Source organism: Acanthochromis polyacanthus, chromosome 3, assembly GCF_021347895.1.
Source record: "Acanthochromis polyacanthus isolate Apoly-LR-REF ecotype Palm Island chromosome 3, KAUST_Apoly_ChrSc, whole genome shotgun sequence".
NCBI classification, from domain to species: domain Eukaryota; kingdom Metazoa; phylum Chordata; class Actinopteri; family Pomacentridae; genus Acanthochromis; species Acanthochromis polyacanthus.
The window spans coordinates 18,881,113-18,904,921 of record NC_067115.1 but is presented as its reverse complement, the minus strand read 5'-3'; the positions used below and the strand labels follow the sequence as shown (position 1 = coordinate 18,904,921).

At 36.1% G+C, this 23,809-nt stretch overlaps 3 protein-coding genes across 5 annotated transcripts in view; 2 read left to right on the top strand and 1 right to left on the bottom strand.

Annotated features, from left to right (window-relative positions):
- The window catches only part of LOC127533403 (CD209 antigen-like protein E), a 28,650-nt gene extending 6,786 nt beyond the window's left edge, over positions 1-21,864 (bottom strand). Inside the window, exons 1-2 of one of the 2 annotated variants that reach the window (XM_051946281.1) lie at positions 21,747-21,864; positions 20,959-21,048 (exon numbers count right to left, since the gene is read on the bottom strand). In XM_051946281.1, coding sequence (XP_051802241.1) covers positions 20,959-21,048; positions 21,747-21,864 — 208 coding nt within the window. The remainder of the gene's footprint in view (positions 1-20,958; positions 21,049-21,746) is intronic. The other variant, XM_051946282.1, reaches the window with a different exon arrangement.
- The window catches only part of LOC110964354 (C-type lectin domain family 4 member E-like), a 29,101-nt gene continuing 7,637 nt past the window's right edge, over positions 2,346-23,809 (top strand). Inside the window, exons 1-6 of one of the 2 annotated variants that reach the window (XM_051946279.1) lie at positions 2,346-2,482; positions 3,604-3,690; positions 3,773-3,877; positions 4,431-4,585; positions 4,674-4,780; positions 5,911-6,203. In XM_051946279.1, coding sequence (XP_051802239.1) covers positions 2,398-2,482; positions 3,604-3,690; positions 3,773-3,877; positions 4,431-4,585; positions 4,674-4,780; positions 5,911-6,070 — 699 coding nt within the window. In that variant the 5' untranslated portion in view covers positions 2,346-2,397 and the 3' untranslated portion in view covers positions 6,071-6,203. Of the gene's footprint in view, positions 2,483-3,603; positions 3,691-3,772; positions 3,878-4,430; positions 4,586-4,673; positions 4,781-5,910; positions 6,204-23,809 lie in introns of those variants that run through there. The other variant, XM_051946280.1, reaches the window with a different exon arrangement.
- On the top strand, positions 8,838-14,474 carry LOC127533402 (CD209 antigen-like protein E). Its single transcript, XM_051946278.1, has 6 exons — positions 8,838-9,101; positions 10,531-10,635; positions 10,753-10,860; positions 12,705-12,847; positions 12,942-13,036; positions 13,169-14,474. The coding sequence occupies exons 1-6, from the start codon at positions 8,915-8,917 to the stop codon at positions 13,311-13,313; spliced, it is 783 nt and encodes a 260-aa protein (XP_051802238.1). The 5' UTR covers positions 8,838-8,914; the 3' UTR covers positions 13,314-14,474.

Genomic DNA, 23,809 nt, shown 5'->3' with positions numbered 1-23,809 from the left:
TAAATAGTTGATCAGATTTATTTTTGCTCTGTTTTCACTTGATTTGATTGAATATTGCAATGATGCAGAAAGGAGGATGAACTCACTAAAGCCCTGAACAGACGTTCTAGCTTCATATATTCATTGAATTCTCATTGGAGCAGCTTTTACAGCATCACTTCTTAGAGTGCCATCAACTATATAGTTTGTAACTCTCTACAATAATTCCTTGTAATCTTGTGTATGCCTCCTTCAAAAAATTCTTCACCTGGGGTGCCCCAATAGCTCAGTTGACTGTGCAGATGACCCCCAAACAGGTACTATGGTCCCCAATGTGGTCATGGGTTCAAATCCAGCCTATGGTCATTAACTGCAAGTCGTTCCCCACTCTTCTACCCATGTTTCCTGTCTCTCTCTCTCATTGTCCTTTATAAAAAAAGACTACAAAAAAAGTTCTTGGCCTCACCTGTAAAAAAGGATGCACAACTACCATTATAACTGTATGCTATAAATATTCAATTTGGAGTGCTGTTGTTCCAGCACAATGTGTCAGTCCACATAGCACAAGTGGCAGAAGCAGCCAATTGTTGCTTTATGCACCTTACTCACCATCTGACTTCTATCTGTGTAAAAATCCTACTTGTGTGGTTTCCATTTTCAGACTGATAAAAAAAAGGGTCATTCATGCTGTTGAGGGTATCTCATGTTGTGGTCTTCTTCCGTGAACATCGGTGGATCAATTACACTGATGTTAAAAGAGACAATGCTAAAAAGTAATGCAAGAACAGTCTTTCTCCTGTAATGCTTTGTGGTGTGGTCAAGAGCTTTCTGAAGTGTCCTTTTAGTTGTTATTGAAACTTCATGCAGTTCAGATTAATGCCGTGTTGAAATGTTTCTAGGTACTACGCAGTAAAGTCCCTTTTAGACATGCTTTCTGTTAATCTGACAGCATCTGAACGTGTCAGTTTCATGTCTAAATGGTCACTTTACTGTAGAAGTTCTGTAAAAAATCTTGCTAGGTTGAGTCTAGTAACACTTCAGTATCACTTTCAATATTGCTCAAATCTGAACTGCATGTGAGTCACATTACTGGTCAGGCATGCACAAGCCTACGCTGCACGGTGAAGGATGTTGTTTCTTGCATTTTACTTTCTGTCCAGTCTCACACATATGGAAAATATTGCACTTGTATTGTGCTGCTCTCTGTCCTTGTTTTTGAAACTGGGAGGAAGACTGACAGTGAACTTACTTATGTCTTAACAACAGACTGCGGTCACTTGTAGAGATGGATTGATGAAACTAGTAATGTCACATATCCTGTGTGTGAAAAGGTTGAGGTTGCTGTCAAACTTTTACGGAGGTAATCAGGCTGTTTAATAGATCCACTAGAAGATCATATGATACCACTGCAACAGCTGCCACAGTACTTCTGCAGATGTCAAACTAAAATCATGTTTACACCATTTCCACCTATTTATAAAGATCTAAAATAACATAATAATATAATTAAATGTGTATAGACTGTTTTACCAAGGAAGCTGAAGTTCTTATAGGTTGTTTAATCGTAAAACATTGTTTTTTCAGGCTGTTAGCCAGGTTATTTATTGGAGCGGTTTTAAGTGGCTTTCTAAAGTTAGTATGGATATCTATCTATCTATCTGTCTGTCTGTCTGTCTGTCTGTCTGTCTGTCTGTCTGTCTGTCTGTCTGTCTGTCTGTCTGTCTGTCTGTCTGTCTGTCTGTCTGTCTGTCTGTCTGTCTATCTATCTATCTATCTATCTATCTATCTATCTATCTATCTATCTATCTATCTATCTATCTATCTATCTATCTATCTATCTATCTATCTATCTATCTATCTATCTATCTATCTATCTATCTGTCTGTCTGTCTGTCTATCTATCTATCATGGACAAAATATACATTTCCATTCAAAAGTTCATCCTGACAATTTCATGCTTTCCATGAAAACTCACACTTCATTTTTATTCATGTGCTAACATAGTTGCACAAGGGTTTTCTAACCATCACTTATGGGCATCATTTCCAGCTAGAAGAGAAACTTACCACATAAACAATGTCTAGGCTGTATTTCTGATGAATTGAATGTTATTTTCATTGGAAAAAATGTCTTTCTTTCAAAAGTACGGACATTTCTAAGTGACCCCAAACTTTTGAATGGTAGTGTTCATGTTGATTTAGCTCCACAAAAAGAGCATTTTATGTCTGATTCTTCCAGTTTTTCAAATTTCTGCATAAGTTACATGTGTTTTTAACCACACGGTAGCAGTGTCATAACTCTGTAGTTCCTCATTATGGGTTAAGACACACACAAACCAGCCGAGAGAACAAACATTATACGCTGATCAGAGCTGATCAGACGAAACTGAACTTCTGAACTTTATTTAATGCAGTCGGCATGATGCAGGGAATAGAGACCAGGGATTATATTAATGAAACACCAAGACGCAGGAAGAAGCGCAGTGGAGACAAGAAACAAGCTGGTAATAACACATATCATCTTATTATACATCGAGTAGATTATTATTATTATTATTATTATTATTATTATTATTATTACATGCCACAGGCTGATGTAAGGATTGTATTTTGCGATTTATAGTTTCTTAGAAGTTAAAGCAGTAACCAAAACAAGCACAGAGAGACAAATATCCAGCTGTGAAGTAATTTTTAAAATGGCCAATGAAAATTTCAACCCATTCTGATTCATTTTGATGGTTTGAATTCAATAAAGAGCTGCAAAGTTATCTACACTGATCCTTAACATGGCAAGCTTTGGTATTCAAGGAGTTTTGAGGGTTGTAGATTTTTTTTTAAATAAAATAAAAATTTGATGGCAGGAATCTAAGTGTAAACGTGATTTCTTGATGAAGTTGTGTCAAAACTATTGGTTCATGTCTCCTCGCTCATTGGACTTTGTTGTGGCTGTTACGTTTCTTGATCTCAGACTGACATCATCACTCCATAAAAATAAGACTATAAATATAGAACCTCAGGTAATAATCCTGAAATCATTTGCATGTTTGGAGTTTTGAAGTACAAAACATTCAATTTGAATGCATCATTTTGCAGTTTGGTGAACAGTATTTTACAAGTTTTGCTATTTTCGGACATTTTAATGACAAATTTAAATCAGAAACTAAACTTTTACAGGATGAAGTTTCTCAAATGTGATGATTTCATGTTTTTCTCTGTCATTCCTTACAAAAACACTAGCTGAATATTTTGGGCTTTTGGACTGTAAAACAAGCTATTTGATTACACCATTTTGTACTTCGGTGAATTAAAGTGGCTGTTTTCACTATTTTCTGACATTACTGACAAAATGTCATTTCTAAACTAAATATTTTCAGGCTAAACCTCCTCAAATGTTATGATTAGATGCTTTTATTTGCCATTTCTGACTGAAAACTGAGCATTTTATAGATTTGTACTGTAAAACAAGTAATTTAAATGCCTCATCTTATAACTTGGTGAACAATATTGGATTCTTTTCATTATTTTCTCACATTTTAATGGCCTATTTTTAATCCAAACAGCACCTTACAGACTCAAAGGGCTGTGACTATGGCTACTGACCTCTGTTGTTCTGTTGGTTTTGTAGAGAAAAGACTCTGTCATCCGATTGTCCTCGGCTTTGCTTTACTGTGCATCATACAAGCCACCCTCAATATTTCTTTACGCCTGACTCGTGAGTACTGTTTTTGTCAGTAAGTATGTATTTAAAAAAAGAACACCTGATTTACTTTGAATTTCTCTGTCTTTACCACCAGTGTACTCCAGCAAAGAATCAAGCCACTCGGATTGTAACGCAACTCGTTTCAGTGGCAACGACCAGACGGAGGAAGCGCAAGGAAATGGTGTTCAACAGCAGTCTGGTCAGTGCAGCAAATTACAAGAACGCTTCAACAGCTTGACCAGAGAAAGAGACGAGCTGAAAGACAAAAACAATCAACTCACCAACAAAATAAGGACACTGGAGGATGAGCAGGGTGGGGAGAGAAAAAATAGGTTTAACCTCTTAAGCCCGGTCGGCCCACGGGTGTGCCGAAGAAATCCCGGTGTTTTTTTCTGAAAATATGGCCAGGGCTTAAGAGGTTAAACATTTTTAATGTTGTAACATTTGCTGTCATGTTTTTGTCAGTTCCTTTTGGATACAGAAATATTAGGTGTTGCTGATGTTGCACCCACTCAGAAACTGAAAGATTAGCAACTGTTACTCTTGAAATTTTTTTTTTGAATATTATGTCATCATCCAGTTTAGAACAGAAACCATGAATGTAATAATCATTCAGCAGCATATTAGGTCTTAAAGTGTCTCTTCTCTCATAGATACAAAATTTATCTTAGATTTTACAGTCAAGTACATTGTCAGATTTGGAGCTGTACTTTCCGTCTAAATACCTAATTTGTGACTATTTTACCTCTCAGGCACTCCGTCCCCTCAGCGATGTCCTCTAGAGTGGAGGGAGATCCAATCCAAGTGCTACTTTCTCTCCACTGAGATGAAAACATGGGACGACAGCAGAAAACACTGTCAGAGTGAAGGAGCCGACCTGGTAGTGATCAGCAGCCAACAGGAGCAGGTTCAGCACAGTTAATAATGAATTTGTGGGATTCTTGAGTCAGCTTTTGGCATCATAGTTAACTGAACTGTGATTTTAATCCCAACAGGAAGCTATCTATCGCTTGGATGGGGACCAGTATCTCTTGTTCTGGATTGGTCTAAAGGGCACCAATAGGGTCTTCAGATGGGTGGATGGATCTGAGCTGAGAAAAACGTAAGGTTTTAGAATAACCCTGTATCACAGAAACAAATATTATTCATGCCGATCCAGCTGTGGCAGTGATGCTCAGATTTTTCTGTGAAGTTCCAGCAACTCAGGCAGCAGCAGTCATATGTATTTTACTGTATTTCAACAATGCCACTATGGTTTACCTCCCTATGATTTATCTAAACTCTTAATTACTCTATCATTTATATCAGTATTCCACAGTACTGTTTAATAGTCTGACTGGCCTTTCCAGCCATATACATGTGTTTTTGTAGTTTTGCAGCTGTGATCAACGTTAGTTACATGTTGCTGCCTGTAAATTACATTTTCATGTTTGGAAATGTAGAAATGCAACTGTGAATTTCAGACATAAGCCATAAATAACTATGTGCATTTAATATTTATGATCTAGCTCAGCGATCATTACCATACCAGGCTCAACATTTTACAAAAGTGTTACCCCTGTGATATTTTACCAATATTTTCAGTTTTTGGAATGAACAATGCATACATGTAGAAAATTTTCAAGTTAAAGTTGTATTCAAAAAGTTATTTTATCTCAAAGAAAGGAGGAAAGCATTGAGATTGTTTCATAACCTGAATACAAATTCAGTATAACTGTACAATTTTTACAGCACTACTAGAATTAGTGCAATAACTGCTGTGCTGCTGCTTCAAGTTTCAACAGCAAATTATTTATAGGTATTAATTATTTCCCCTTGTCTGTATTGTTTTCATTCACTGCTAGACTTCTATTTGAAAAACTCACATTTCCAGCAGATGTTTCATATTTAAAGAAGTCTTGTGCTCCTTTAGCTGCTCTGAGACATTTCATTTGAAACATCTGTTCTGTTTCCAAGTGCTTTTTCAAAGACAATCATTTGGATTTGTTGAGTTTTCATCTACACTTTTCTTCATTTTACTATATGAAGTGTCTTGAGATGACTTCTATTGTACGCTATATAGATAAAACAGAATTAAAATTAATTCTGCAGGAATTTGTGCTGTGGATGCATTCTCTAAATAACCTGCTTTACTGGTTACAAAGGCCTCTTGGACTTTTAAACTCACTATCACTCCATTGATCCAACATGACATTTTAACTGTTGGATTTCTCTTGTTGTTCACTTTTTCAGATTCTGGAAGGAAGGGCAGCCAGATCATGGCGGTCCTAACAACGTAGAGGACTGTGTGGAGATGTATCACAACGACCCTGTACTCAGCAACTGGAACGACGCCCCCTGTGGACACAAGCGGCGCTGGTTGTGTGAGAAAAGTGCACATCGTATTTCATAGTGTCAGCTTAAGAATAAACTATTATATGTATGTGTAAAATACTCAGTGTACTTTTGCACCCTGTAGAGCTCACATTAAAAAAGAATAAAAATATATTATTGAGCAAGGAAGCAATAAATCGAACAAACTTTTATCCATTTTTTGAAGATGATGGTCAGAAATTAATTTTACTACCAGTGACTGGTCCATAGATAGCCCAGATTATTTAATGGGAGTAAACATCCAATAACAGAGGTCTATAAAGTGTAAGATCCACCAGCCATCATTACACAGTGAAACAGGACAAGAACAAATTTAATACCTTCACAGCCACAGTGGAGACGAGGCTTGCTTTGATCAGTGGAGCTGAGACTCCAAGACACTGCAAACAAAGACACTTTCCACATCTGGCCCGAAGATGCAAGGTATCAAATCAGCAGGAGAGCATGAGACCAGGCAATACAGGACTTCTCCAAACAGACCTCCACTCCAGGATGAAAATAAAGCCGGTCTGAACCCCCACTCACTATCAGGACCAAAAGGCCACCAATACGCCTTCTGACTGATTCCTGAGCCATCAAAGCGGGGCCTCAGGAACCTGAATGACAACTTCAAAGACATTCCACTCATTGACAAGGAACTCTGAACTCCAGTCAGAACAAACAAAGACAATCATCTTATAATTCTGAACTAAACTCACTTTAAATATACCCATTTTATAGAACAAATGAACTTTCCTATAACTTCATGGTCAATCTATATCTTGCCTTGTCTTTAATCCTGAGTTTTATTTGTATTAGTATTAATGTCATAATTTCAACATGTCTGCCGGTCACATATGATCATGTTTGGTATCATTTTAATCAGCTATCTGTCAGTAATGCTCCTCGATAAACCATGTTCACCAAATTTCAATATTTTGGAAAGTTACAGACATTACCTGAAAATGTAACTCTGTGAGGGACATCTGGAGATCAACCCTCCCTGACGGAGGATGTACCAGACTCCTGCTGAGTTAATGATATGCAAAGGCCCACTTTAAAAGACCACATCTCAAACCACCATTTTGAGTCTGAAAGTACCATTGGGAGTCCTTTTTCACCACGGGATCTGTTTTAACATGTAGAGTCTCTTTTTACCACCCCGAGACCTCTTTTACCACCCTGAGTCTGTTTTACCACTTGGAGTCCCTTTTCACTATCACAGTCACGAGTCCTCCTGCACTATCAGAATCCTCTGTTCGAAGAAAGAACTTTCCTTTATCATCAGAGGCTTCCAACCCAAGAGTTCTTCACACTCCAAGGCTCCACTCTGTCCACCGTTGTTCTGACCCACATCAACCAAGGCCGACCGGACCATCCACCGAGGCACAAAAAGGGTTGACTTTATTGTGAATTAGCAAAAAAAAATTCTTCCGCCCAGCATGTCACATCAACTGAATGAACCCTAAAACAGAAATATTTATTACTACTCAATATGGTCCCAGCATTAATAGTATTCTCCTCTATTCTGTCTATCGAATAGAAATATCTGTCAAATATTGTTCATAAAGAGGCTTGTAAACTGTTATCTTTGACACAGGAACTGTGTTTGTTTGTTTGTTTGTTTGTTTGTTTTTGCATATGTGTAAATAACTGTCATGTTTGTGCGTGACAATATATTTGACAATAACTTTCTGTTACACTTGTTTGAATGTGGTGATCTTTTTAACCTGGGTGAAGTATATGAAAGAATAAAAGTTCTCTTTGTTACGTGGCAGATTCAGTAGAAGTTTGGGAACTGCTGTCACAATAACTGAAAAGTTTTGCATTTGTAAAAGGAAGATCATCCAACAAATACAATGATGCATGTATTTCCATATTTAACGGGAAACTGAGGACTGTGTGAAAGAGGCAAATGTTACCTGCCCAACAAACAGGAAATGAACCCACAGATATGGAAATCTGACCTACAAGTTCTAATAATGTTGTCTAGAAAATGTTTTAGTTTAATGCTCAAACAAAGTTTAAAGGAAATTTCTCCGTTCAAATTATTTCCCTGTAAGGTTAAAAGTTAATTAGGAAAATGTTTTAACTGCAACATTCAGAGGATGTTACAAGAATGTTTTAAGGGTTGTCAAATTATGTGATAACAGAAGAAGAACCTTTATAAACTAACATTTAAAACATGTTTTCAGGATGTCATGGAGGCCTCAGATGACTAGGTTTTTATAAAAATCTTTCTGTGCATTGTTACCATATATTAACAATGGTAGAACATTTTACCTGCAATATTCTGATGTTGTTTTGGGGATGTTGTTGAGGTAGCACATGATAGAACGTTGGTCCACAAAACAATCTTACAGTCTTACATGATGATTAAGGAAGGAAGTTCTTAATGCAATACTCATAAAATGTTTATACAGATAGCATGTTTAGAGAACTTTACGCCATCGGAACAACGAAAAACGTCCCACTGAAAGCACTACTGGGACTTTGCATAAATAGGCAAGTGTATGACCTGGATTACTGTTTCATTAAAAGTCTGCACAAAATACAGTAACCTTCCCACTTTAGTTGCTGTTATAAGCAACAGGGCAAGTTGAATCCAACTCTGTAAAGAAAAGAAATTACGTAAATTATGTCTCAGTGCTTTGCATCATCACCTCTTGCGGGTTTTGATCTTTCTACACTTGCACGGCTTGCTCAATCTAGCATTGTGTGCCAGTATTTCCTCTGTTTGCTGCTCGTTCTTGTAAATCACCTGGCAGAGTGTCCTCTATTTATACTTCCCCATTTCTAGATGGCAGAGCCACAGCATGATGCACACTGAAAAAGCAGAGCAGTGAACATCTCTGAGTTAGATTAGGTGAAATCACAAAACAGCATGTCTGAAGTTATTTACTCTAAACTAAACCTCAGCAAGAACGTTAGATTTCAGAGGGGCAAGAAAGAGGACGGAAATGCAGACCTCTCTGATAACACCTATGATGTAACGATTTATGACAACAACTTGGCAGAAGAAAGTACGACGCCAAAACGAGAGGAAAACCTTACAGAGGATCAACAACAAAGTAAGTGTCTGTCTGTCTATGTCTGTTCTGATATGTTCAACATACAGTCGAGAACAAAATCTTACATACACTTAAAGACAATGTAAATCATGTCAGTCTTGAGCTTCCAATGACTCCTATAACTCCAAGTTTTCTATAATAGAATCACTGAAAGACATGCACCGTTGTCACAAGAAACAATCATGTATTTTGTCTTCCTTCATAGACTGTAGATCTTCTGGATCAACAATATTTGGTAAAATGTCACTTGGTCATCTCTGCTAGGTGCTTTTGGCTTCCATTCACAAGCGTTGCTGTATGTGTATTTTTTACACAGCAGATTTGTGTCAGATATCCACAAGTGTATCTAAAATGTCGTGTCGTAGTTTCTCTGATGTCCATGATGTGCAGGTGGAGAAGAAACGTCCGTTGACACTGACTTGCTTAATAATAAGTTTATTATAAGGAAGAACAGCATCGATCAGACAGAGAGACTGTCTGGGAGGATCCGGCCAAATGAATCTCCCCGAACAGCAAACAGAGGTCACTTTTATATGTTTTAAACAAGTGGAACCATTGTCACAACATGTGATTTGTATCAGAAGACCAAAAAACAAGAACCTCATTGATAAACCCTGTTGCGGAATCCATAAGATAATTCCCTAGACACAGGAACTACTAATACAACACTGAGTTCTTTCAGCAAGAAGATACAGTCCATATAGCACATGCTTAGCAACACATCCAACATCACATGTCTAACAACACATCTGGTCAGATACTACAGTCGCACACAACTGCACACTGAAAAACTGCTTTTAAGATTGTCTATTTTTTCCAGCATAGGAGAAAAAATATTAATAAAGTTCAACAGCAGTTCCCAGTGCACTTTGTGTACTGGGAACTACCAGTAAGGAGGTTTTGAGTAACTTTGCAAGTGTGTATAGGTCTGCCAGAAGCATTAATTGGTGCAGTAGCATGACAGCCATGCAACAAGCAGTCACAAAATTTTACAGGTCAGTAGTTGGAATCTCTACAAATGTTGAAAAACAAGATGGGTGTGGTCCCACCTATAGGTTCAGGCTGGAACATGTGATCTCACAGCAAAGCGTCTCTAGTTTGGTGATAATTTTCCTTTTTTGCTTTGTGTCGCAAACTGTGTGTTGAAAAAATCATGTTTTTGTCCAGTTACAATAATAATAAAATTACTACTGCTCAATGAACACAAGCTATGTGCAAATTATTTTTTTCTACTTTACTAGTAACTGTAATGACGATGATGAATTTTGCTTTGGCATGTCTGTGTGGCCATGCATGGTCCATGGCGATTTTACTTGAAAGAACTGCTGAACTTTGAATAATGCAAAACTTACTACATCACAGCTTGTTGTTAAATGAAAATCTTCAATAAAAGAAATACAACATCATTGTTTTTTTTTCTTTTGCATAGTCACTGTGACTTCAGAAAAGAGGAAATTTCTTCGAGTTGCTGCAGTGTTTCTGGGGCTGCTGTGTCTTTTGCTCCTGGCTGCTGTCATCGTCCTTTTGGTCCTATGTAAGAAAATGTTTGTTCAGATATATTCATTTTGTATAGAATTTTCAGTGAATTATTAACAAATATGTCAAAAAATGACTTTTTTCCCCCCCACATGTCGGTGTCTTACTGCGACAGTGATTCAAGATAAAAGCAGCTGGAACACTGAGAGAAGGGAACTGATGACGAACATTGCTGAAATGCAACGCCTCAGTGCCAGCCTGAGCAAACTACAAGAACAGTTTGGTAAGTGAAAATATAAATCCATCCATTATTATTAATCCTCATTAGGGTTGTGTGTGTGTGTGTGTGTGTGGGGGGGGGGGGGTGCAGGAGTTTATCCCAGCTGACTTACTATGAAGGCAGGGGACACCTTGGACAAGTCACCCTCTGTCACAGGGCTAAATATAGAAACAAACAATCACACTCACATTCACACCTATGGACAATTTAGCATCACCAATTAACCTCAACATGTTTTTGGACTGTGGGAGGAAGCTGGTTTGCTGACTCTAATAGTACGGTGCTTAATTGGACGACTCACCTGACCTGAATCCCATAGAACCCCATATGGAGTACTGGCAACAGAAGGATGAGGAACACTTGACCCAAACGTACAGACGAGCTGAAGACTGCTGTCAAAACAACCTGACTTCAATATTGGATCGAGCTTAAGAAATATTCTAATATTTTAAGATACTGGATTCCTGTTTTTCATGAGCTAAAAGCCATAACCATCCAACTTAAATCTAACAAACAAAGAAAAAGAAAGTTAAAAATATTTCACTTTACATGTAACGAATACAGAATAAACTAAATTTTTCTCTTTCTTTAATAAATGGTGGAAAATATGGACTTTTCTCTGCATCGATACAGGGCATTTGGTGAATCAATTTGCTACGTGAGAAAATGTTTTTCAGATATGTTCATTTTGTATAGAATTAGCCAGTTAGCTTAGCACAAAGACTGAACAAGGGAAACTGGTTGCCTGTGTCCACAATCAAAACCAAATAAAAGCCTACCAAAACTGAAAAAACTGAAGCTGACTATTTAATATATCATCACATTTTTATCTTTCATATAAACAGTGTCAAGAAGTCTTGTAAAAGGCTCTGGCTGGCAGCAGCTGCCATAAAACCAGCAAAGACTCTGTTCCCGCAAGAAATTAACACTTAAACGTAATTTTTACTCATGTTGATTTAGTTGGTTAGTGAACTTTAGCTTTGCGGGTAAGCAGATTTGGTAAATTTAGGAGAGATATAAATTACGAAAAACTAGTAATTTACCATGCAGAATAGAGAATAATACTGATCTCATCATTTAACTTGCAGATTTGGATAGAATTTGTATATTTGTCAAAAATGTTGAACTATCTGTCAATAAACTTGCAACTGAAATCATTCTGTGTCAGCAGAGACAACACAATGCCATTGACACTACATTACCCACAGACTCTTATATTTAATACTTTATTGCTTTTAAAAAAAAAGACCAGAGGTTTTTTTTTCATCAATGTGGAGATGACTTGATTATTAATGCCATAGCAATGTGACACTCAGTTACATTGCAATTTCTAATAAATAAACACAGGTTGGCTGAGAATTAGACAAAGATACAAGTTTGTAGAAGCTTAGAATCACAAACTGTTCTGTCAACAGTTAAAGATCTATCAAAGATAGCTCATCTGCATCCTTAGAATAAAAGGAAGCCAAAGTGAAACTGAACCTCATATTTCTCCTCATGCATGTGCATGTAAAGAGAAATAGATCACTTTAGACTTAACAGGATGTTACACAAAAACGTTTCAGATAAATGTTTCTGTTCGTTTAAACAGTCCTAATAGGAAGAGTTATTGAGAGCAGGTCAAACCTTGGTGTCATATATAATGTGTCACATGGCACACTAACTCACAACAAATCATGATCATCCACAGCTGTAACAAATATTTAGTTGTTTGTGGGAGACGCTGTTTGTACTCCATTAAAGTCAGGAGAAGCTGTAGTTACATCACAAGGATCCTGATGGAAACTGTAAATGTGAATTTCTTTATAAATTCCTGAGACATTCATGATCTTTTCCCTCCACAACAGATGCTCATTTTCAACAAGGATGGGTGCATTTCAACCACAGCTTCTATTATATTTCTTCTATGAAGAAAACCTGGGAAGACAGTAGAAACGACTGTATGCATAAAGGTACAGATCTGGTGGTTATCGACAGTGAAGAAGAACAGGTGTGTGTACATGTGAATTGGTTGTAATATTGAGGGAAATAGGATGAATACAGTATCAGTTGCATTTCTATTGATTACTGATTTTCTTTGTAAGAACTTTACAGAAAGATTTGCAGGTCCCGTATGGATTGGATTGAAATACAAGAACGAAGCGTGGAAGTGGGTGGATGAGACTCCACTAACCCAAAGGTTTGCACATTATTCTTTTATTCAACTCAAAAATAATTATTTTTCATTTTTAAACTTAAACCACATTCTAGTATGTTGTCTGGCTGTATCCCTTGTTAACAAAAAATTCTTGTTTGTCTGTGTGTGTTTCAGTGACTGGCTACCTGGGGAGCCTAATGGTGCTGAGACAGGCGAACACTGCGCAGAAATCCTGCACAATAAAGATGGCAAAGGATGGAATGATGCACGATGCGCAGATACAAAAACCTGGATCTGTGAAAAAAAAGTGGCTCTATAAATCAACAAATAAAACCCCGTAAAGCTGACATGCGCTTCAAATTCAGCATGACTGCACAAAATCACTTTCATTAACAATAATTTCTGGACGGCTGTTTCACAATCCTACAGCTCGGTACTGTGTGTGTGATCATGTTGGATTTTGGATACGGAGGCGTGATGTCATGATCAATTTACAGGACATGCATGCAGGCTAATTAGACAGAATAGTTTCTGTCTGGCTTTTTTATACATACATCACAGAAAAATGAAAGTTTGCACAGCATAAACTTGGCTGTTGTCATGTCTTTATGGGGATACTGAGATACATGCTGTGAAGCATAAGTGATATTTCTTGTCAGAGACCTAGTCCATAAGCATCCCCCTATAGTGAAAGACCCGCCTGAATGATGAGTAACTAGCTGAAGTTATTTCACATCAGTGGATTTAACTATCTTGATGTGGTTGCTTAACATGATGCCTAAAGAAAAGTGGAGAAATGTTGATCAGATTGACACTGATATTGTATATGTCCTAGTTGATTTTTTGCATTCCAGTTTTTTTTTAAAAAGTGCTTTTTAAATGTACACATAGGAGAATGTAGCAAAATGTAGTCTAATTTACATATATTTTGTGATATGTTAGGCTTTGAATGTCTCTTTCTCTCTCTTTCTCTCTCTGTCCCTCTTTATATTCATATATATACAATTTTAAGTTACAGTTTGTTTGCTTTTTGCACATAAAATGGAGTTTGGAGAAACAATGATTTAGTGTTTGTCACAGAAAGCATTTGAAAAGTGATCCACACTTTGGTTCACATTGATTTTTGTTGTGCTGTATGTGTGAAATTAACTTGATATTGAGAAATATGTTTTTGTCAGTTGTTAAATATTAAAACTTAGAATCTGTGTTTAACAGTGTACCTTTGTGCCTATGAAGAGATACATAAGATTAATTGTATTTGGATCCCAATGATTTGGAGTATGTCTCCATGAAGGGCTAGCAGCTACAGTTACTGTATGTTACATAATGTAACAAGTCTCTCATGAACCGAAACTAAGGTCTGCATCATGCAAATGTAGCTCTCATAATCTTTTCTAACTCATTCAGTGCAAATATATGAAATTAGAAGTTTATGCATGATATTGTTGTGTTTTATTTAATAAAATGTATTTTATTCCCACTTTCATTTGTTATTGCAGCCGAGCACAACATGTGCCACAAGCCAACCTAATGTCTGGTGTGCATATTGAGAAAAAGTGTGGGACCAGGAAAGAAACTATTTAAGAGTTCAGAGCAGCTTCACATAGAAATACAGGCAGTTGCAGTTGTGTATCCAGCTTCCCAATGTTTCATGGAGGTAAATTGAATCACTTTGCCTGTGGATCATTTCACCAAATCTTATTTTAAAGTTCATGCCAGATCATCTCATCGTAGTCTGATTTTTTTTCTATTTTTCAAAAAGTGTACTTTCAATATTTTTTTCCTTATTTAGTATCCCCCTGACTTGTACCATGCTCTACAATTTTAAATTTTTTTATTTTTCCCGACAGAAAAAAATCTGCATCTTAACAATAACAACATCTGAACAATAAAAATTTTTATGATTGGTGGAATATCGGAATAGAAAAAAACATGGACAGTTTTTGACCAAATTTCATATAACTCATAGAACTGGTTTGTATTGCTCTATCAAAGTGGGGTCGTACCATTAAAGATCATATGCACATAACAATGATCCTGCAAAATTACAGGACTCTGTCTCTGCAGGACACAACAATCTGGTTAGAGAGAAAGACCGGCTGCAGAAACAGTTAGAATCCATGACCGAAGCCTGAGATGAGACTTTAGGAGCATCTTGTTTCACGTTTAACCACAATGACAAGCTAAAGGTGGTTCCAGCACCAAACAGGAAGAAAACTATAAGTCAACCAGGAGTCAGCGGAGTGAGGAGGATGATCATGAGGACAGTTATTAGCCTGTATACAGCTTACTATGAAAATGTTAGGTCTTGTATGAAGAAGGAAAAATATAAAAAGCTATGCATAATAACTACTATGTAAATGCATAATGATTAGATGACTGAGTTTGATAGGGATCCACGGTTTAGTCCACATCGACTTCTGTTGTGCTGATTGTTTGAAATGTTTTAAAGAACTGAACTCAATATTGTGAAATAAATATTTGTCATTATTATTAGTCATAAGCATTTTTTAATATGCAGTCATTGTGCAATGGCGTACCAGTCTTGCTGTGTGAACTTTAATTAACATTTATGCATCTTTGTAGCGCCCCCTGGTGTGCATCTACGATTTTTATTAGATGGAAAAGAAGGTATTTTTTAACCAAGACTGCAAATGCAACTCTGAAAATCACTGGCAACATATAGAAGCTTAACTATTCTTCTTCTAAAGTTAATTTTTGTCCATTATTTTGTATAGGACAGAGTAGAGAAACAGGAAATTTGGGTAAAAGAGTGGGAGAATGACATGCAGTAAACAGCAATGGGCTGGATATGAGTCCCTGACCGCTATATCAGGGACTATAGCCCCTGTTTATGGGCCAGCTGAGCTTTTTGGCTCGTCCTTGCTGTTATTCTTCTAATCCACAGAATTATCTTTGTTAGTTCACCAAATTCACTGTGTCTGCATCAAAAGTGCTCAAGTAAAATTAAAATTTGCAGCACAAGTCAGCTCCTATACCGGGTCTTCGCATTTTGCAATAGACAGTTTTGAACATAAAGGATGCTCGTGTAGCTGCAACATACAGGTCAAACAATTAAAGGCAGTTGTCCCAAAATGATTCAGGCCTCAGTTTCCTGTTGAGTAGAAAATTACATGAGTGAATAGTAAGCGACTGCCTTTTTCTAACAGTCTAACTTTGCACAGATTAGAATGACTTCAGAAGCAAATTCTGCAGATTTTAGAGGCACCTCAAGAACAAACTGAAGATCATCATTCATTTTTTGGATGTCATTTTTTCTTCAGAAGATTTGTCACTTCAATAACCTGTTACAGACCCTCTGCAACAAGCTGACTAATAGAAGGGATCCATCATAGACCAGTGACAACAAGGTCATTAGAGATCAGTCATAGCAAACTGAAAAGAGAGGAAGATCGAATAGAGATCGATTTATTTGGCTAAAGGGAAAAGCTGACTTAAAAATTTAAAATGTAGAGTCCAATAACAAGAGTTTCACTTCACTTTCATACACTGTTCCCACAAGACATTTGAGCACAGCATAAAATCAGTGCACAATTGATAAATTAGTTCACTTAAATTCATTTATCTGCTCATACAAATAAAAAGTAAAGATTAAATGTCGCTCTATTGAAACCTGAATGAATTAAAATTTTCTTAATCTAAATGAAAATAGAGACAGAACCGTGGCTGCTCCTGAAAAGAAGAAGTGCTCACTATCACAGATTTAGACAGATTTGTGACCAATATTTGAGAGAAATGGTGATATTGTATGTGGAAAAAGTTTTAGATCTTTGAGTTCATCTCATAAAAAACGGAAGCAAAAACAAAAGTGTTGCGTTTATATTTTTGTTGAGTGTATATTTAAAAATTATAGCCATGTGAAGAAACAAATATACTGTAGATCAGTTTAAGCTCATTCAGCTCAGAACTGATCTGTTGCATTTCTTGCTACCTTAGAAGTGTGAGGTAGCTGCACGTCGGCTGAAAAATTAGTTCAAAATCATCCTGTGAGCTGTGAAAGTGTGAAACTAGTTGAGTTAAATCAAACATACTTGAACAAAACAAAAAGTTCAATTCACTTCCTTTTAAATTTTGTTAGTTGAAATCGTTTCTTTATTTGACATTTAGAAGCCTCGGCTGTTGAAGCCATATTTAACCAAACTCAGTACAAACATGATCTGTGAAGGTGCTTCTGGTTATAGATTATTAGTTTACAGGTGTCAGGACTGAAATACGTTGGAACGTTTGTCATGTTAGATCCGTTTTGACTATTATGAAAAGAAACAATCAGAACCTAATTAAACTTAATTGCTGCATAACTTCTATCTCTTGAAGTTACACAGCAAGTTTCCACCATGTTTGTTTTCTTAAAGCCCAGAAACAAGAGTGTGTGGAGAGTTTTAACTCTGTAACATTGCATCCTGGGAAATGTGGTTATATGCTGGTGTTGTTTCTTCTAAACTTAATTTAATGAGTTGAATGAATTGTCAGCTATTCATTCATTCAATTCATCATTTTAAGTTAAAGCGTCTCAAGTTGTAAGAGCCCATGTTTTTAAGTTCTAAAGTGGTCTGAAAACACAAAAAATAGACATTTAAAATAAATAGGAAAAAGCAAAACCTCATATATTTACATTAAGCAAACTACAAAAGATGAGTTGATTTGAAGAAATTATTTTACAATGTTTTACAGTGTAGAGTTATTATAAATTGCTAACTTTTAAAACATATTTGAACAAGCAAACATTTGAACATCTTTGAAAGAACACCCAAAGATAAAGGTGATATATTTAAGCACTAACATAATTAATTTAACAAAAATGTAATAGATTTAATATTCCTGCTTGACAATGGAAGCTAAAATTGTCCCTCTAACAAATATAACGTCTTGGAGGTATTTTGTATCACTCTATAACATCTACTTACTGAAATTTGTGGTCACGATTTAATGCAAAATTCCTGTCGCTGCAAAGTCTTTCAGGGGTTATTTGCATTTACTACTCATCTCAAACACTCATACAGTGTGTTAGTGAGATTTAAATCTGGGCTTTTTGAATAGATCACTCCATACACCTTTTGAATGACAGAAAATGTAATTTATTTTTTTAAATTTTCAAATCTGTGCACCATTTGTTTGAGTATATCAGAGAGAGTCTGTTTGTCCCAAAATGTCATGTGGGGTGAATTAATTTGGAGTTACTACTCAAAAAACAGTAATATAATTCCTATTTCTCAGTACTTTTCAATCATTTTTTCAATCTTTTTTACCATTTAATTTACTCCTAGTAGAAAGGAATTGATCATATTGCCTTTTACATTGTTTTTGCGTTACTCTGCAACTTCACCTGAGATGCACTGTCATGTAATTTTTAGTTTACAGTATAAAAAATATAACATTAAGCCTTACATTTGCACACTTATGACCACAAATGCACAAATTCCCACCCTAACACACAAGATCTTACTTTCATACTCACTGTAATAAAATGTTTCTATAAAGGATTAAAGTGTCTGCTAAATGAAACTGTAGAATTATAGATTGTCAGACAGCCTTCCAGATTATCTTTTGCATAAAAATGATTGTGTGAATTCAGATTAAACCTTAAAGTGTTGTTCAGCTTTACAGGATATTATATATGCTGACTTATAGAGTCACTTTCTTTTCACAGATCCAGAAGTTTAAGTCATCACATGGTATGTCATTCCAGCTGTTCTTGTTATCATGGAACTTTATTTCTACACAGTCTTCTGTTTTGCCCTCAAAATCATTAGGTTCCCCGGGGCCCCAGTAGCTGAAACAGAAAATAAAATAGGAAATAAATGAAAGAATATGAAAGTTTAATTTATTCATTAAACTGGCATTGGAATTTGTAGTGAGCTTTAAGGTAAAGAGTTTCAATATTTTTTTAAGTTAAATAAAAGAATATTGTGTTAACCTTGTCGTCAGTGGAGTCCCATCCACCCACTGCCACTCTCCTTTCCTCCCTCCCTCAGTCAGTCCAATCCACATGAGTTTGTGAAACTTCCTTGTAAAGTTCTTACAGAGAAAATCAATCATCATTACAAATGGAATTGATCAATACACATGAACACACACACACACACACACACACACACACACACACACACACACACACACACACACACACACACCTGTTCTTCTTCGGAGTCGATAATCACCAGGTCCGCACCTCTTTGCAGACAGTCCTTTCTACTGTCTTCCCAGGTTTTCCTGGTAGATGAAATATAGTAGAGACTGGGGCGCATGTATATCCATCCCTGTTGAAAATAGTGATCTGTTGTGGGAGCAAAAAGATCATTAATGTCTCTGAAATTAAAATATAAATTTACATATCTCGTTTCCATCATGATCCTTTAAAGACAGCTTCTCCTAACAACAATGAAACATGATCTATGTGTTGCTGCTTAATTCCATGTGTTTAATTGCATGTGTTGACACAGCTAAAGCAAAAAGCGAGAAGTGGTGGAGGAACTGGTTTGCTCTACACATTTTTACAACTGTGGATAGTCATCATTTATTGTAAGTTATTATGTCATGTGATATATTATATATGACACGAGGTTTTGCCAATGAATTGGGCTTAATGTGACGAGTTTCATCCTCACACTTACCAGCCAGTTTTCTCAGCTCGTCTGTCTCTGACATGTTGTTGCAGAAAATCTCAATACCTGATGTCTTCTCGTCTGGAAAGAACAGAAAGACTCATTTGAAAAGTCCCATATAACATTCTGTTTAAGTCAATGTAACTTAAAGTGCCAGTTGTTGTGAAAATTACTATATTTGATGATTGAATGTCCTTTTCATTGTAATACTGTGTGATGTGTGCTATGTGAAAAGAGGAACAAGGACACAAGCAAGGAATTTGTAGGATAAGAAACCAGCCCTAACCACTTGCCTGTAACGAATTACAGATAACACATATCAAGATGTTTAACTCACGCTTATGTGCCAGTAAAAAGCTATGCTATGTTTCAACTTCGCCAGTCACTCATTCAGACTCTGCTCTGTTCAAGTGATTCCTTGCACAAGTAAAAATTTGCTTTGACTTGAGAGACGACTCTGAGTATTAATTTGGAGAAGAACCACTGAAGAATTTTCCTGACACCAATTAAAAACTAATATTTGTGCACACCTGCTCTCCTACGACTCTGCTCAAACACTGTAGAATGATACAATGGAAAGTTGTAATGTTGGTGTCATTCAACAATACTTTTTAAAACCAGAAACTGATTCTGAAGAAGGATAATTATACAGAAAGACCAACCCTACAAGGTAACATAATTGGTTCCTGAGATTTATTTGCACATGAAAATCTTACTGAAAGTCTGAATCCAGGTTTATGCGACTAATGTTACAAATGATATGACTTCTACTACATTAAAAGCACCACGAGGACACATTAACAAGATAATAATTATATTATAATATTTTTTTAAATTTCTTTTCACATAAACTGGGAGAAATTTGACCAAGCCGAATAGGACAGAGGTGATTTGGAAAACAAATCCTCATCTACTTTGTGCTGTGCACTGAAGTATAAGAAAGTATACCGGTAGAAAGCTATGACTTAGTCACTGTGGTTTCGTTTTATTTAGAGACATAGTTTTGAAGTGTGAGCTGAACTGGAAAGTCCCATCCTTTTCTGTTGCAATCTTCCAGGGATCTTCCATGATATCTTGTGACTCTAAACTTCACCAAACTTTTGTCTCTGTCTGATTGTCAGCCAACCTTAAGGTTATAAACACTTGAATTTTAATAAGACGTCAGTACTTAATCAAATGATCTAAACACTGATTAAAGACAATTCGAGATAGTGGCTCTTTTGTAGTTAATAACTTAAGCTGTGGTGTTAACCAGAGATACTTTCTGCTATTAAAAAATATTAATTAAACTTTGAATGAGGTCAGTGGAAACAAATGGTGACACAATATAAAGCAACTCACAGAGAGCAAAACGCAGAGAAATGTTGAGAATGACTTGCAGGATACACAAGAGTCCAAAGCTCACAGCAACCAGTCTGAACAGTTTCCTTCCTGAATATCGAAATCACACAGACATGAATACAGAATTAGCAGCCTTATCTAAAGAGGAAGGTTCTCTGAGTTTTCTGGGTAACTTTGCTCAGTAAAATCCGAGTCACAAAGCTAAAAGATACATTCTGAGTTTTATTTAGTAGTTTTCCAGGTAATTCAGATCCATTATAGGACATATATCCATTATAGTAGATTTAAAAATGTAAAAAAATAAGTATGAATTAAGTAAATGATACAAAAGGCTAATTATAACAATAAATATAAACAAAACAGATACTTTTCATAAGTTTCTCGGAATTACAAATAAATTCATTAGTTCTCTCTTGCAGTTACTATTTTTGGAGAACTGTGCTAATACCAGCAACTTTCCAATTCCATTTCCATTTCACAACCACATAAATAGTGTCTAAAATCCTTTTTAAACTATTATAAAGCGGATTGAGAAGAAATCATGTTAATGCCATCATTTTAGAAAAATGATCAACAGGGAACAATGACAGAGCATGAAAATGGTCAGCACAATTGCAAAATCATTGAATAATATTGCAAAAAGAGCAGATAGGTAATAGTTTTTTACATTTTCACAAAATAGGACTGCATATATTATTCTCTAATTTCAAAATGTACCTTTCACAAAGAGTTTCTTAACATATTCACATTTGAAAGTGTAAATATTTGCTGAAGGATTTCTGTCTTACCCGCTGCAGCAGGAGTTTCTTCACCAGCTTTACTCAAGCGACTCCGGGCTGGTACATCTGGTAGATTTACATATTCTGTTATGATCTCTGACTGCTCTCTGTGTGCTGCTCTCACCATATTTAACCACTGACTGGAAAGTGACAGAGAATATATTTTCTATGAATGAAACTGATGCGTAATCCACTTCTTCTTTAATATGTTTGTCTTTGCTGATGAAGCAGCACGAGATAATTCTTCCTTTTTTGTCATCTTTCATCACCAGGTGTTTAGAAAATATGACCTTTGACAATTTTAAGCTGCATCTTGACAGAAATCTGCACTTTAGAACAGAGGCTCACTTGAATCCATTTAGTTATTTATTGATATCTAAACCTAGGTCTTTATATGACCAATTTAATCCACACATTTGTGTCAAATGTGGTCTATTAATTATTCTCTTGTACTGAACTGTATTCACACCTTTCCAGAACTGATTTTAAGACTGCACAACCTAAAAAAACGTATTTTGTGGCACTCTACGACCTCACAAGCCTTCGTTTTATAAACAAATGCAGTGAATTTTATAAAACATTTTCCCTACCACAGTGTAAAAATTAATCTCTCCATTATTTACAGTAACACATGTGAAATTAAGATCACTGAATTGAGTTACAGTAATTTAATTTTTAAAGCTGAATTACAACAGTTTTACATTATGGAAACAGCACAGATGGCTTAATGAAAAAGATATTCTTCTCAAAAATTTTAAAGCTATCTACAACTGAGGGATTTTATTAGAACTCAACAGAATCAGTCCTTGTCCGTTCCAAGCCTGTCAATGCTAGAAGAAATGATGGTGGAAGAGTGCCAGGGGAGGGGCTTGATTTCCAAATGATATAATAAGTTAGTTGACGAATCTTCAGAATCCTCAATAAATAAGCTTGAGTCCTGGAGAGAGGACCTACAGGAGAATATTTCCACTGAGGAGTGGGAGAAGGCATGCATCAACGCTCAATTGCAAACAGTGAACACCTGTTTAAAATATCTGCAGTACAATTGGCTGATGCGATTATATATGACTCCTGTTAAATTGAATAAATTCTATAACACAGTACCGGATGTTTGCATAAAATGTAACAAAGAAAAGGGCACAACTTTTCAATGCTCTCAGATAAGGATATTTTGGGAAGAAGTGAAACAGTGCATTGAGGAAATACTAGAGATAAAATTATACTTGGATCCAAAAATATTCCTAATGGGTATCTACCCAGCTAACTGTAACATAAGGAAGAAACATCGATTATTTTTAGATATAGGCCTGTTGTTGGCCAAGAGAGTCATTGAGAGTCAGGTGGATAGACCAAGGATAGGTAGATGGCTTTCTGAATAAACACCAACTCTGCCCTTAGAAAAGATTACGTATGCAATCAAAGGTAAACAGCCCATTTTTGATAACTTTTGGGGCCCATTTATAAATTTTCTTGCAAATAAAGACGTTTCTGGTTTGATGGAAACATCTGAGGATGACCCTTAGGTAGCCCCCTGCAGCTCTCTTGGGAAAATGTTTATTGTCTGGAGCAGTTTGACCATTTCATACACTACCTAATGTATGTGTAAGGTATATTTGTGAGCAGGCTTAGTGTGTGGTTGGTGTCGTACTTACTCTCCCCCATATGTATACTATTTTATCTATATTATTTGATTCTTCTTGTTTTATTATTGTTGTTATTTATTTTATTTATTTATTTTTTATTTTTATTTGAGTTGATGCTTTGTTGTTATGCCTTTGGCAATTGTAACACTCTTCCACTCGTTTGAGTGCATCATTGTATGTGTTATGTGTCTGAAAAAATGCATAAAGACATTGTTGGGAAAAAAAAATTTAAAAGCTGAATATGTTTGACAATGAAGAATAGAGATAAATTGCCTATGCTGAAAATGAAATTGAGATATGTTCCGTTTGTTTAGTCATACAGCCCTGTGACAATAGTGAGGGTACAATGTGCTCAGTCTCACATGACCAAACTTCCAACATTGCATATACATTTATTTTGTAACCTTTGCCAAAGCATAGGCCTGGCCA

Bases quoted from the DNA above. Each gene is read 5' to 3' on its own strand.
- LOC127533402 (XM_051946278.1), top strand. From the start codon at position 8,915: ATGTCTGAAGTTATTTACTCTAAACTAAACCTCAGCAAGAACGTTAGA. The intron at 10,636-10,752 runs GTAAGAAAATGT...TTACTGCGACAG, and splicing joins CATCGTCCTTTTGGTCCTAT to TGATTCAAGATAAAAGCAGC. The intron at 12,848-12,941 runs GTGTGTGTACAT...TTTCTTTGTAAG, and splicing joins TCGACAGTGAAGAAGAACAG to AACTTTACAGAAAGATTTGC.